The sequence below is a fragment of the Haemorhous mexicanus genome, chromosome 4, assembly GCF_027477595.1.
Source record: "Haemorhous mexicanus isolate bHaeMex1 chromosome 4, bHaeMex1.pri, whole genome shotgun sequence".
NCBI lineage: Eukaryota > Metazoa > Chordata > Aves > Passeriformes > Fringillidae > Haemorhous > Haemorhous mexicanus.
The window spans coordinates 54466351-54481940 of record NC_082344.1 but is presented as its reverse complement, the minus strand read 5'-3'; the positions used below and the strand labels follow the sequence as shown (position 1 = coordinate 54481940).

Here is a 15590-nt window from a genome sequence, read left to right as displayed (position 1 = left end):
GAAGTAGTTTTAAGCAAATGTAACTGGAAGCAAAACCATATGCAATCACTGTTTTTCATTTCCAAAATGGGGCAGCCATAAAAATTTTTACTAGCAGAGAACATCTAAATAAATAGTAACTATTAACCCACTCAATAGAGTGATTAATGTAAATTGCACTTGTCATTATACAAATGGATCCTTGGGCAGTTTTTGGAATTGATGTTTTAGCAACTTGTTGCCAAGTATGTTTCTGCACTATCCCACCAGTATTTTATATATTTTTTCCAAATTGAATGGAGCAAGTGACAATGTGGATTTTACCACTGCACAGAATTAGTACAACCTCCCAGTTCGATGTTGCTACATGGCAAGATTAGCAGTGAAGAAACCAAGCTGTATCCCCAGATAACAAATCACCGCTGGTGAAACTCAAAAATACACTCTAATTGAGCTTTGAGGTCAAGTCCCTTGTTTTTTTAATTGAGCAATAAAAATAAAGCATTGTATTTTCAGACTACTGCTTCTATCTATGTATTTAGTTTAAATGGCCCTTCTATCTATGTATTTAGTTTAAATGGCCTTAACAAATCTTGTTCTACTGATTTCAGTTTTGTTTTTCATCTACTTCAGATTCTGTCATCACAAGTCTGAGGCTTGAGAAAAGTTGTGAAAGAACACTGGTCTCCTCTGTGAGAAAAATGCTTTTATTATTTCTTAATGCTGTGATTCAAAAATGCCACCTCATGACTTTGTCACAGAAAGATCACGGTAGCACGGCCTACACACTGCCCCACCAGTCTCTGAGCACATTCATTCAGTCTGAATGAAGTCCAATGGTTTGCAAACACATTGGTAGGGTGGATCCACTGTGCAATCTGCTTCTCTAAAAGCTATCAGGTTCATGCAATCACCATTTAGTTCTTAAAAAAAACAAAACAACAAATTTAAGACACGAAATATAGTTTATTTTTCTAAATCATCACCTTGTACCAGATGGAATTGCTGGACAATGTCTCGTGGTAAATACCGTTGGGATCCAGACAGCTGTAAATAAAAGATAAAGAGCTTTTAGAAAGATTTATCAGTGTAAATGTGAAACTGAAAGTTTACAACCATTTGATGTTTATCTGATGATTTTAATGCAAGGAAGACATTAATAGCTTAAAGAATTTGCTTGATTTTACACAGACAAGATTACTTAAAGATGGCTTCAAGCCCAACAGCTCAATTGTTCAACAAATGTAGTAAGTTGCCCCATCTCTCAAGGCACTTGTAACAGTATAAAAAGTTATTTTTTCATAGGCTTGCAAATGTTTGGTTTCTGGAGGACGATTTAAAAAAAAATGGGTTTATGAAACTCACTTCATCTACATCCTGCCTCAAGCTTAGGTTCTCAAGGCACACAGCAAAGAATTTATTTGCAAGTCAGACTGTCTTATCCTGCACAGGTGTTTTGTACTATGCAAGGAACCACACACAGCTGAAAAGCATCAAATTCCTTTAGCAGTTAAAATTCCTAAATTATCCCCAAATCCTCATACTCAACTTCAGTAACAATGGCCATGGACAATGGAAATAGTTGTCCTTGTTAAACTGACCTGTTTACTATCATTTACATACTAACTGCTCAGAAGACCTTTACATATAAATTGGGTGCAGTCCATCGTTTTAGTGAGGGCAGTGTCCAGCCAGGAGGAACATTGGTCTGAGGTCTTCTCTGTAAATAGCTGTAAACCAGTCTGTTAGGCCAGGTCAGCTGTTTTTAAATTCTCAGCCAGCACTGCAGCTTGCATTCACAATGCAGAGTACAGCACTGGAGACAGGTTTTCTCCACACAGTAGCAAAATGCCAAGTTGATGAAAGATGGAAAACTGCTGTTGAAAGACCTCCCAAAATTCAAGTTTTATGATGCATCTTATGACATATTTTACAAACAAAATTTCATCCCTACTGGGAACCTGTTTAACCATGGCCATGTTGAAGCAGATAAACCTTGTCAAGTCCCCATCTCTACAGAGAAGATGTACAATGCATATTAAGATGATACCAACCTGTGAGTTTTACTCATCTGCCTGCTGCACTGTTCCCTTCTCAGAAACATAGATACCATCCAAGAATTTCCTGATATCCTTGTTCTTGACTGTGGTGGCTTGCTGGATCAAAGCAGCTGCAGACAAAGTGAGACTATTAGCACAAAGCCAAAAGGTCTAAGCCAACTTGTAGCCTTTGTTCACACTCCAGTATTTCATCTAACAAACAGGACTGTCACCTAGAGGCAGGAATTACCAACTTTAAATCCTGTAAGGTCTAATGAAAATAGGATGCATTTCACTGAGCCCAACTCAGGGCAATAGCACTTCATTACTGCACACATGTACAACTGAAAAGCTGAAGTTTGGTGCCAAAAAGGCTGTAAGTACTGACTTGATGAAAGTTCTGCAGACTTGTAATAAAACCTTTAAGCTTAGAAAAAGAGTAAGGAACTATGAAAAGCAATTACAATGACAAGAGAGAAAAAAAAACAACAACTGTGCTGTTGTTTACCTCAGAGTTTGAGGTAAAGAGTTTGCTAAGCTACCATCTTCAGGTAAAAGTTTCCATATAATTTTCCACACATCTACTTTCACAAACCTGAATTGGAGACAAGCTCAATGTCATTCCCTTCAAGGATCAGCTCATCTTTCTGGGCTTGAGATACTGCACAGGTAACACCTACGGAAAGGAAAACACATAATCCACACTGTTGAAGGTATTAAGTGTATTAAAGAAACTATATTAATGTCCTGTCCCAATTTACATATCTAGACACTAGTATTCAAGGCAATAATTAGCTTTTATGACTTTGTTAAAGAGAGTACCTCAAATCCATTCCAGGGCTGTCCTCCCTCAAACAGTTTCATATTAAAGATTAGTACAAGTCATGCTCTAGAGTGAAAGCTACTGAAGTGATACTCCTGCTTACCCATCATTACATTAGGCATCAATCACCAACACTGTGTACAAGCCAGCACTTTGCCAGCAAGGTGGTGTCATCTCCCACAGGCTTGTGCTCATTAAGACAACACTGGAGTCACCAATCACAGAACAATCAAAAGCCATTAAAAACCACTTGCCCCCAGTCATGTCATGTACTGTGTTTACACTAGCAATGGTGCAAATACTCACAAGCAGTAAACATAATGGCATTTGAGAATCTTACAGGAAACTTGAATTTTTAAGGGGAGTAACAGAAGTTTTTACAGTTTCATCTATTTAATCAACAGATATCAGATTTTAAGCCAGCCTATTGCCAACAGTAAATGCTAACTTAAAAAAAAAAATCAAATACAATAATCAAACCCATCCTTAATATCCCATAGTAAATCAAAAACCCTGTAACTCTGCTGCACTGTTATCTACCAGTGCTCTGGGACAAGTTCTGATGCATTCCTCCACAGTCACCCCAAAACATCATCAGTCACATTAAATGTCCTTACCCATACCCTCACCAGAAATAGAATTAGAAAAAAAACCCAAATGGATAATGGATGTCTTTCCAACAGTCTTTATGTAACTCTGTTTATGACATGTTTTGTTGCCTCCTTTCAGAAGTTTAACAAGCTCCATCAAGTGCCTGCTGTTCTGGTAGACATTTTACTGAGACTCCAAATGTGCAAGATGTAAAAACAGCTAACAGGATGATAATTTCTAAGTTTATTGTGAATGGTCCTAGATAATCAGCAAATTCAAACTAGAACACCTTAAAGACCAAAACTATCATGTGGTGTGAAACTAGTTCATGTGCAGTGTTTTAAAACAGAAACACTAATCTAACACTAAGAAGCTGCAGGTTACCAAGTATCAACGCCGTTAAGATCTGCCAGTGATTAAAGTAAATCCTGGATTCCTTGTACTACAGTAACTAACTTGACATTGGTTGTTAGCTAAATCTCACTAATAAAATTACAGAGACATTATCAATAATAAATCTGAACAGTGACAATGGTATCATAAGAAGATTACATCAATTCAGACAAGCACATGCTGCTCCAACAATTTTCATCCTCTCCCATTCTCAGTGGCAGAGCCCAAAGAAAACAGCTTGGAAAGCCTAGTTAGAACCAGCAGGATACATCTCCAGAGACGCTCACCTGGCCTCATCCGCACTCTGCGGATGTACTTCTCTCCCAGGAAGTTGCGGATCTCCACCAGTGAGCCGTTCTCCTGGATGACCACATTGATGGGGAAGTGAGCATACACCGACCTCATCTTGTAGCGAAAGCCCTGGGACACAGGACACAACCAGACATTGGAACAGGCCCAGAAGGCAGAACACATGCATGAAGCTTACATGAGAAACTAAAGCCAAGGTGTAGCAACAGCTTCTGAAAAAGGGCCCGAGAGACATTCATCCTTTCCTCCACCCACAGAACTTGCCTGGCAGCAACGGCAAGACAAAAAAGCAAAAGGAGAAAGCTGCATCTTGCATGCTTAGAAACGCTCCCCCTCCATAAAATAAAAGGCTCTCACTGCAAGTATGAAAAAGGGCAGCAGTTATGGTGGTTCTAAACACAACTTACCAGAGTGACCCCCTTGATCATGTTCTGTACATGGCTGCAAATCGTGCGAACTGTTGCCAGCTCCTTTCTGTTACCCCACCACTTGTCAACACGCAGCTGCATCAAAAATCACATTAACAAAGCTTTCAGCTACACTTCAAAACCAGCAACAAAATAATTTTGTGACAAATGAGGAACAAAACTTTCAGATAAACTACTGAAAGCCCACCAAACAAAAACACAGAACTGTTTTGTTTATTTGACAGACAACTTACTAAAGGCCCACCTGGTTCCTGTCTTTTAAATCCTAACCTGAGACACGGGAGAAACATTTGTTTTCTTCAGGTCTTGCCACTAACAAGTCTTCAAAAGAGCTGGGGTAGATAAATATACAATCCTGAGCTAAAGGATGCATTAGCAATTACTAAGTATATTGTTCTAAAGTCTGCCTCCTATGCATGATCAACCTAAAAGAAACACTCTGTGTGGATCCACTGTTTCAATGAAGCACTCGATCTCTGTGAAACAGTACCTGAAATCAGTCACTCTTGATATTTTCTTATACTTTTTGAGACAATATGAAAAATCATGCACTTATTTATCTCCTCTCCTAATATAACTTGCAGTTTATGGAAATCCAATGAACTGATTTTATCCTCTAAAATAAGCAGTCTGCAGAACAGCATACAGTAATCAACCCTTTTCCCTGCAACTGTCACTACAGAAGAATGCGATCTACGTATTCACTCCCGCAGAGCCCGAGGAGGCGCCACGCTTCCACCAAACCAACCTCTCAGAAAACACAGGAATAAGCAAAACCTACCAAAAAACTCACCCGCTGCTGAACATTTTTGGTCACTCTCCTCCACCACCAAGAAGTTTTTAAGCCAACTATAAAGCTCCCGTCTGTCTCCGGGCAGCGAAAGGGCCTGTGCAGCACCCACCTTCTTGTGCTTCTTTCCCAGGAGGGACAGCTCCACGTTGATGTGGTTAAAATCCCTCCTCAAGGTTCCTCGGGGCCCCTTCACAATGACCGTCCGGCCCTTCAGCGAAACTCCCACTGCGGACCAAAGGTGGACACGCGTTACGGGCTGCGGGGGCGGCCCGGCCAGGCGCCTCCCGAACGCGGCCCGGACTGACCTTGCTCGGGGATGTCCACAGTCTGGTTGCTGAGGATGGTCTTCATCCTGCGGGAGACAACGAGAAACGCTGGAGCCTCTCTCGCCCTTACGCCCGCCGGGACCCCGCCCGCTCTTCCCCTGCACGACCCGACGCCCCCTCCGCACTGTCACCGCCGGGCTCCGCTCCCCGCAGCGGCGCCTCCCACCCGGGCCCGGAGAGCGGCGGGGCGCGGCGGCCTCAACGGGGCCTTCCCGGGAAGGCGCCTTCCCGGGGCCCTCTAGCGCGGGGTGCGGGACAGGAGGCGCCGGCGGGGCTCGGCACCGCCCCGGGGGGCTGCCCGCGCGCGGACGGGGCGCTGGGGGGCCGAGCGACGCGGATGGTCCCGGATTATCCCGGTGATCCGGCGATCCCGAGGCGCCTCCAGACCTCACCTTGCAGCGCACAGCGCCAAAAGAGACAGCGCATGACGTCATCACGTACTTGTAGCCACTCCGGGGTCCGTGACGTCATCACGCCGAGGAAGCCGTCCGATAGGCAAGAGTAGCCGAGCCTGCCGAGCGCGTCGATGGGGCCGTGCGCCGCCATGTCGCTGCTGCTGCCGCAGGGCCGGTGCGGGGCCGCCGCCGCCCGGGGGCTGCTGGTGCCGCGGGGCCGGGCCCGGGTGAGTCTCGCCGCGTGTCCCGGGGGCCGCCGGCAGCAGGACGGGTGGGGGCCGCGATACGGTACGGCACGGCACGGCACGGCACGGCAGAGCAGGAGGAGACGCTGTGGGTGCTGGTGCCGAGCGTGTCTGTGGTGGTGGCGCGGGGCAGCGCGGGGTGGCCGCGGGCAGAGCCCGGGACGGACCGTCCCGGCCCCGCACGGACACACGCATCCCCAGGACTCCGAGCCCCGGCCCCGCTCCCATGGGACAGCGCCCGGCAGCCCCCGGGAACCTTGGCAAAGGCGCTGCCTGCGGCCCCGCAGCACCGGAGTAACCCACACAACGTTATTTCACCGAATCTGTTGGGTTGGAAAGACCTCTGAGATCATCGAGTCCAAGCTGTGACCCAGCACCGCCTTGTCACCCACATCACGGCGCTGAGCGCCACATCCAGTCCTGCCTTAAACACCTCCAGGGACGGTGGCTCCAGCCTGGGCTGACCATTCCGATGCCCAATCACCCATCACCCTTTCTGGGGAGAAATTCCTCCTGATGTCCGAGCTAAGCCTCCCCTGGTGCAGTTTAAGGCTATTTGCTCTCACCGTGTCGCTGGTTGCCTGGGAGAAGAAGCCCATCCCCACCTGGCTCCAGCCTCCTCGCAGGCAATCGTAGAGACCAGTCAGTTCCCCCGAGCCTCCTTTTCTCCAGGCTGAGCACTCCCAGCTCACTCAGCTGTTCCCTACAAGCCTTGTGCTCCAGACCCTTCTCCAGCTCCACTGCCCTTCTCTGGACATGCTCCAGCCCCTCAGTGTCTTTCTTGCAGTGAGGGACCCAGAACTGGACACAGGATTTGAGGTGTGGCCTCCCCAGTGCTGAGTACAGGGGAATTGTGTGTTACACTGCATAGGTTAGTGTGATGTTATGATAGATAAGTCTGTTACATGTAGCTTAAAATAAAAAGAGGATTATTCATTTAACTTAAAAGCCAATTGGAAAATGCTTACACAAAGCATGCGTTAACCAGTGTAAAGGCAAATTATTTTTTAGTGATGTCACCCTGTTTGTTACTAAATAAATTACAATCTTTCTTGTTTTAGGTGTCAGGAAGCCATGTGTGTAACCAATATGGAACATCAGGTTCTTTACCAGGGGAAAAAAAAGAGTTCCTGCAAAATGGACCGGACTTACAGGACTTTGTCTCTGGAGATCTGTCAGACAAGAGCAGATGGGCTGACTATAAAGGCAATTTAAAGCGTGAGAAAGGAGAAAGGTAATAGTGATTTTAAACAACTTTAGTTGCTTTCCAGCATGATCTGCATGTTTAGTAACAACTACAAAATGTATGCTATGTATCTTTATTAAAATTCACCCTACTGTGTTGCAAATTTAAGGATTATTCAAGAAAGGACAAGTGTCATTAACTTCAAATCCATAAAAAAATGTGGAGACATGGTGGTATGTTCTTAAGTTCCAGTAATTAAATTACAAATATTCATCAGTAGGTGAATGTGATGAAAAAGTATTACTGATAGAGAAAACAAAAAATGAAGACTTATATTAAAAAAATGTTTAAACCCCCATATTTCCAGTTATAGAGCGATCAGACTTCGTGATAGCTGTGCAATGTCTGCTGCCATTAATGGCTGCAGTCTCCAGTGTGGCACTGTTCAATCCCTCTGGAACAGTGAACAGTTTTAAACATTTCAATGACAACAATTCCCATGCTTGAGTGTTGGAATGATGATGAACAGGGAAGAGAATCTGATTTGGTCATGAATGATGCAAACATTAATTGCTGAGTTGCATCATTTTTCAAGGGACCTTTCCTTGTTGAGATCTGTAACAAATTAAAACAAATCTATGAATAAAACTTAACGTGTAAGTAGTTTATGAATCTTTATGTTTGCTTGGTGTTACTCAGGCTGCATCTTCCTCCATGGCTGAAAACAAAGATTCCCATGGGAAAGAATTACAATAAATTAAAGAATACCTTGAGAAGTTTAAATCTTCATACGGTAAGTCTGGCACCAACCAAGTGTTCCTGTAGAAGTAAGGCAGATTTTACATTTTTCTATGTGGAGGACAGGTAGAAATCATGCCTTGCATGATCTTCAGAGCTGAAATCAAGCTCAGTGGTGATCCTTTTTGCTAGCAGTGAATTTTACCCCTAAAGTATAAGGTTAAATCCAACAGATTTGGTGTTTTTCCTACTAAGAATTTAAATACTTGGGTTTACTACTTACATCACCAGAGATTAGAAGATGCTATGTGCAACTGTTTTTAATGGAGACACACGCAATCTCAGAGTTACATACTCAATTTTCATGAAAACAAACTCTGCAGATTTCATTAATTGTACTTTCCAGATAGTAAAAAGCAGTGGGAATGCATGGAGGGGATTTTTTTTCTTTTTTTTTTTTCAGACTAAGTTCTTAGTTCTTTATGCTGTAATGAATCACATACTTTGTGAACATTTTATCAGTTCTTAAATTTGAAATATTAATGTTAATGACAGTCTGTGCTAATTAATAAGACAGTTATATGGCTGAAGAGTTTTTGGAGTTTTGAAGTAGAGAAAGTAAAGGTAATGGATATCAGGAAGCAGTTCTACTGACTTGTTAAAAACAGCAGGGAATTGTTAACCTCATTTATCACAGAAGGAATCACATTTTGTTTGTAGGTTACTATTAAAATCCATAAAAAATATAATAATTATTTTCAAAAATAATATAGAAAAATCCATGTACAGTACAGCCTTTCACCTCCAGGTATGTGAAGAAGCACGTTGTCCCAACATTGGAGAATGCTGGGGAGGTGGAGAATATGCCACAGCGACAGCTACTATTATGGTAAGTCATTAACCATTTCCTAAGTGTTCTCTTAAAGTCTGAGCTGTTTGTACTCTATTGTTGGATCTTTACTGTAGTGGAATGGGTTTATTACAATTAAGTAACTAAAACACTAAAGTGCTTTAGAGTAAAGCACTGTCCTAGAGTTTTTTTGCTTACTGCTGTAGCTTACGCAGCTGTTTCCCAGCTGAGCAACAGTTGCATGTACTGTGTAAAGGTAGGAATGTCTTTCATGTTCCAGCTGATGGGTGACACGTGCACCAGAGGCTGCAGATTTTGTTCAGTAAAGACTGCCAAGAACCCCCCTCCGCTGGATCCGCAGGAGCCTTACAACACAGCCAAGGCTATCGCGGAGTGGGGCTTGGACTACGTGGTGCTGACGTCCGTGGACAGAGATGGTGCGTACCCTGAGCTCCCACCAGTGTGCACCTGGGCTCTCCTCATGCCACCCTGAGCTCCCACCAGTGTGTACCTGGGCTCTCCTCATGCCACCCTGAGCTCCCCACGGTGCATACCTGGGCTCTCCTCATGCCACCCTGAGCTCCCACCAGTGTGTACCTGGGCTCTCCTCGTGCCACCCTGAGCTCTCACCGGTGCGTAACTGGGCTCTCCTCACACCACCCACCCTGAGCTCCCACCAGTGCGTATCTGGGCTCTCCTCACACCATTCACCCTGAGCTCCTACCAGTGCATACCTGGACTCACCTTACACCACCCTGAGCTCTCTCCAGTGCGTATCTGGGCTCACCTCATACCACCCTGAGCTCCCACCAGTGCGTACCTGGGCTCTGCTCACACCGCCCTGAGCTCTCTCCAGTGCGTACCTGGGCTCTGCTCACACCACCACCACTCCCACCAGTGTTTCATGGCTACACATAGCCCCCAGAAACGTTCATCTGCACACCTGCCCAGGAGGACTGTGTTAAAGGAGACAACAGTGCTGAAACTTTGCACAGTTCCTACATATTCTCAGTATTTCTCAGTATGTCTGGTGAAATACAGCAATTACGCTGATAATAAACATCAATAAATACTATGACACTAAGTATTTTATAACTAATTTTTAGCAGAATGCGTGTATATACTCCATGTTCTATTACTTGGATAGCAAAAAGGCAAGCAGTCATATACAATACCATTACAGAATTTCCTTCCGAACACTAAACCTAGAATATAGTATATGTAACAAAAAAGTTGTGTTTTCTAAGGAAGTAGGAAGTAGTTTCCTTGCAGTAGCTCCCTTGTGGTGACACCAAATAGGTGAGGAAAGCCATTGTAAAAACTGTTCAGTGGAAAGTCCATGTGGCTTCAAAGGGGCTTAAAAGAGCACTAATATATACTTCTTAATTTTTGTACAACTGTTTTTCAGACCAGAACCATAAATAGGTAAAGCCATTCTGTGCTCAGGGAGACAGGGAACCTAGGGACAGGTAAATCTAAACTCTGCCCTAGACAGTCACAGTTAGACTTTTTGCAGAGGCTTGGTAGGATATCTTTTGTAAGCCCTTGGCATAAGTGGTAAGACAAGACTGGGGTTTGGCTGCTTTATTATTTTGCATTTAAGGTTTGAATAGGATGTGTTTTTTGGCACTGCTAGTAAGTAAATACGTTTCTTGAACAGAAAGATTAACTAAATAACTGAAATGCTTCTAGATATGCCTGATGGTGGAGCGGAACACTTTGCAAAGACAGTCCGGCATCTGAAAGAAAGGTGTGTCATTGCTGTATTACTGTTGTTAAAACTCTAGAATGTGGTACTGTGTGTAGGTCACAGCTCCTTTAGCTGGGCTACTCCAGACCCCATGCAAATAGAAAAGTCTGCCTCTTGCCTCTCTGTGCCCCCTCTTTTTTTTTCTGTTCATCTTTCTCATAGAATGGTCCCAAACTGTTTTGAATTTGGATGCATTTCCAATTCATTCCAGGCTTATTTAAAGCTAAGCACTGGATTCTTTCTTTGAGCAGACAGCTGGTTTCCAGGAAATGAATACATTCTTCTGCAGTATGTTGATTCCTGAAGCTTGAGCTCAAACAGAGCAGAGTTAGGTAACTCTGTCACCGTGTGACCAGAGGAGTCTGGTTTCTCATTCAGCAGTGATCAAATTGCTTTTCATTTTGCCTCAGTGGCCATTTCCAAGTCTGTGATTGTACCTTCCTGCTTTCCCTGGATGTGCTGCCTTCACCCTCCATTGGTGCCCTGTATGCCATTCAACAGCACATTTGCCTGCCTGCAGAATTCATTTGTATAACTTCATTTAAGTCTTTATCCAGTGTATCTTGGGGCTTGAAGGGCTCCTGCAGTTTTCCCCACCTGCCTTTTTGAGCTGAAACCAGGCTCCTGAACACCGAGACTAGAATGTAGACTCAGAGCCTTCTTATTTCAGTAGCAGAATTACAGCTCCTCTGTATTTTGGAGCTATGATCTTAAACAAAACAAATTCCTGGCTTTACTGATGTGAGCTGAAATACAGCAGAAGCCAAATAATAAATATAAAAGCAATTCCAACAGCCTCTCAAACATTCGCATGCACTGTTTATATTTTTTAATGTGTCTTTGTTGCAGGTTAACTTAAAGTGAGTTTGTTACAATGTGTTTGCAGAAACCTGTTGGTTTAGAATTATCCTGAATTAACTTTGCTTTGCGTATTAGCGTGTCATGTTTTCAGTTATGGGGGTGTGGGGGTTTTTTTTCTATCTTGAGTTTTTTGGGACACAACATACCACGTATGTGTTCCTTTTCTCCCTCGTATTCAGGAATCCAAAAATCCTGGTGGAATGCCTAACTCCCGATTTCCGAGGTGACCTTAAAGCAGTGGAGAAAGTCGCCTCGTCGGGGCTGGATGTGTATGCCCACAACGTAGAGACGGTGCCGGCACTGCAGAGGTGAGCAGTGGCTCTGGGTGTGGCTGAGCGCAGCGGGGCCGTTCCCGTTCCCGTTCCCGTTCCCGTTCCCGTTCCCGTTCCCGTTCCCGTTCCCGTTCCCGTTCCCGTTCCCGTTCCCGTTCCCGTTCCCGGCCTGCCCCGCGCGCGCCACCGCAGAGCCCGCCGGCAGGGGGCGCGCGCGGCGCTGCCCGGTGCCGGTGTCCGACTGGGCGGCCAAAAAAACCTCTGCTCTGCCGCTTCGCAGAAATTGGCAGAACGCGCCTGTCCTGTCCTCTCTAACTTCTCTGTGCCCTTCCACGTGTTTTTCTCCCTTGTGCTGGAAATGTGCGAAGGAAGGTCCGCGACCCCCGAGCCAACTTTGAGCAGTCCATCCGTGTGCTGAAACACGCTAAAGCGGTCCAGCCCGGCGTCATTTCCAAAACTTCCATTATGCTGGGATTAGGCGAGACGGACGAACAAGTATACTCCACAATGAAATGTAAGTTGGTGTTGAAGTAGGTGCCAGAATTCACAGGTATGAATTTGAAAACAATTGGTGTTGGAAAACAATGGTAAGTATCTTTGCCTCTACATGCTAGTCAGTTTGCTGGTGCAGGAAATGTTTTCCAAGTTCCATTGAAAAATAATAATTTGGTTAAAAAAGACTGACTTTCTGAAATATTTTGTCTTCTTATAGCTTACAGGTTCAATTTGACAGGTAAATTAATGATTTTCCTTGTGATCCTTCTGCCACTAACAAGGAATTTTGTTTTTACAGTATTGCGGGAAGCAGATGTGGATTGTTTGACCCTAGGACAGTATATGCAACCAACAAAACGTCACCTAAAGGTAAAAGTGCCTTTAATTTACAGGCAGAGTTAAGGTCCGTACCTTGCACAGTCATCCTTACTCTAACTCCAGATGCTGGGAAAAATTTCCTTCCTTGTTTAGCCTGACAATGATCATCTGTTAGGGGCTCTTCACTAAAAATGACCTCAGCCATCTAACCCCTTCTATCTTCTGCAGACTTCCCAGTGCTAGTTTCTGCTGTTAGCCAGGGAGACAGCTGGAGCTGAGGCATGGTTCTGGAAAACAAGAGCTTCAGTGTATGTTCAAACATAATTGCTCAAGCCAGTGCCCCTTCACTGTCTTACAGCCTCTCCCTTAATGGTGCCACTTCAGCTGGGATATTTACCATTTTCTGCTTCTGCAGTCTGTCCAGAAATCCACTCTGTGTTCTGTTCCTGTGTTTCACTGAATTAACTGTTAGTGAAGACATTTGTAGGACTATTGTGGTTTTTCACTAACTTGAACAGAAAAAAAAGATTTGCTCGAAAGGACCATTCAAAAGCAGAGTGAAGAAAATGATAAAGCTAGAAGCTAGAAATTAAATTCTGAACTTTTCAGTAAATATGTAAATCAAATAAAATATGTTTGGTAGAAAGCAGAGCAAAAATACATTTTGTGACTTCACTGATGAAAGCTTTGGAGTGAAAAATTTTGACCTTGCAATATAACCATTTCACTGTATGCTAGCTATAGCAATTTCCTTTGCATTAATACCTGAGCAAAATTAATTCTTTTCCCCAGGTGGAAGAGTACATAACTCCTGAGAAGTTTAAGTACTGGGAAAAAGTAGGAAATGATCTTGGATTCCATTACACTGCTAGTGGGCCTTTAGTGCGTTCTTCCTATAAAGCAGGTAAATTACTGAAAGGCATTGGGTTATTTAGCATGTAACATTTTATTATACAAAACTAAAACAGTGAAGTAACATGCAACAAAGCTCACCTTAGCTCAAGGACACCTCATATAGTTACCTGTATTTTAAAAATTACTTAACTGTTTCCTGTAGGTCATCCAAGTCCATCAGTATGACAGTAATTAGTGTTTGTACAATTGCGGTGCTGCTTAATCTATTTTTTTTTTCCAGACCTATTCTGTACTATACTTAATGTGTGAGGCAGGATAGAGGGTACCAAATTTTCAAGTTTTCCTTCACATTCTGTTTCTTGGATGCTTCTGGGTTCAACGAGGTCCCTGGTTGTTTGTGTTGCAATTTTGTTGCTTTAGGCAGAATTTATTTACAATGCTTTAAAAATAGAGACACTTACAGCAGTGCTTTTTCTGATAAAGCACTGGGTGTGAAGTAGCAGCTGATATTAATGGAACTGTTGTGTAGGTACAACATCCTGCTTTTTCCTAAGGAAGGAGAGAGAAGACTCATCTGGGGTACTGTGCTGCTCAGTCTGTTTTAATGACAGCTCAAACAAGATTTATAGCAGGTTTCATTATAACTTGCTGATACTTTATGAAACAGGAATTAAGTTTTAATTAAATCAATCCAGTTTTGCCTGTTGTAATGCACAGAGCAACAGAGCTATTTCATAAAACTGGACAGGAGGAAAATCAGGATTTTGGGAATGGAGGGGATTGTGTGTTGGCTTATAGTTTTGAGGGTTTTTTAGATCCCTGCTGTATGTATTGGAAATGCTGTTATATATAATTGAATTCCTATAAAATATCTGGTGAAAACAGTTGTATTATAGAGTAGAACACTCATGTTAAATAAGAATGTATTCTTCTGTCTTATTTTATTGAAATACCTACAAATCATTTTGGTGTCTATTTTTTTCCTTTTAATTAGGTGAATTCTTCTTGAAGAACTTGGTAGAAAAAAGAAAGACAAAAGCCATCTGAAAATGAGAATTGAACCTGTTAAAAGCAGCCAGCTTTAAGAATCCTTTTTTCAGTGCATAATTATACTCAGTTCCAGAAATGCAGAAGAACAGATGGTGGCTATATGAATAAAATATCTTCCCAGAACAATTTTTTCTCATCAAAACACATTATTTTACCTCATTTCTCCTGGCTACAGCAACAGAATACTTGAGTGTTCAGCAAAAAAACAGAAGATAGAACCGACTTTGAAAGAGTGGTGGAACTGAGGTGGAAGAAACAAACATAAGCTGGGAACAAAGACTGGGCAGATTTATAGGTCTGCTACAGCAGTCAGCATTGCTGCATTAATACCTGTGAGGGTGCTGATAGTAATTGGAAAGGTACTGATACTTTGGTGTATCTTAATATTGTGGAACATAAGCTTGCAGGGGCTCTGGGAACCATAGGAGTTCTAAAGAAAGACTGTATGTGATAATGCACCAGATTAGGGCTTTCGTGAACCGTGCCAGAGGAAGTTCAGTGATACTCCTTCAAAAGATGGTGTCTCTGAGCTGTACCATTCTGATAGCTAAAGCTTTTCCAGAGCTTGCATGTCTCCAACTGTGAGCCTTGGTATATACAAGGTATCAAGCAAAAGAAAACAAAATGACCTTTCTGGCAAGACAATTAACCTTGTGTAGATACCATTAATTTAAATAATAAAAAATAATTAATAATTAATTAATAATTAATTTGGAAAATCAGAGTTGGTGTAGGAGCATAAATGGAGCTACCCCTAACTTATGTACATGACTGTAACCAACCCCACTGAGCTGCACAGATGCTTCTTTTGTATTGAGTATGCGGAACTGCAGTTCTGTACAGTGCTCCTGTTGCATGGCTATTGTCTTTTCATTAAAGGAAAGTTAAAACCCA

At 43.1% G+C, this 15590-nt stretch overlaps 2 protein-coding genes across 3 annotated transcripts; one reads left to right on the top strand and one right to left on the bottom strand.

Annotated features, from left to right (window-relative positions):
• Positions 1-925: 925 nt before the first annotated feature.
• Positions 926-6157, bottom strand: RPL9 (ribosomal protein L9). The gene is made up of 8 exons (XM_059844974.1): positions 6074-6157; positions 5661-5707; positions 5465-5580; positions 4542-4637; positions 4113-4245; positions 2614-2694; positions 2034-2149; positions 926-1026 (listed from the first exon to the last, which is right to left on the bottom strand). The coding sequence occupies exons 2-7, from the start codon at positions 5704-5706 to the stop codon at positions 2043-2045; spliced, it is 579 nt and encodes a 192-aa protein (XP_059700957.1). The 5' UTR covers position 5707; positions 6074-6157; the 3' UTR covers positions 926-1026; positions 2034-2042.
• LIAS (lipoic acid synthetase) lies at positions 6150-15590 on the top strand. 2 transcript variants are annotated; one of them, XM_059844972.1, is made up of 11 exons: positions 6151-6303; positions 7383-7555; positions 8207-8300; positions 9054-9134; positions 9376-9532; positions 10788-10845; positions 11886-12014; positions 12347-12492; positions 12772-12842; positions 13584-13695; positions 14641-15590. In XM_059844972.1, exons 1-11 carry the CDS (start codon positions 6208-6210, stop codon positions 14691-14693), a joined length of 1170 nt encoding a protein of 389 aa, XP_059700955.1. In that variant the 5' UTR covers positions 6151-6207; the 3' UTR covers positions 14694-15590. The 2 variants fall into 2 exon arrangements, with proteins under 2 accessions (XP_059700956.1, XP_059700955.1); XM_059844973.1 differs by lacking the exon at positions 13584-13695 and having other exon boundaries at positions 6150-6303.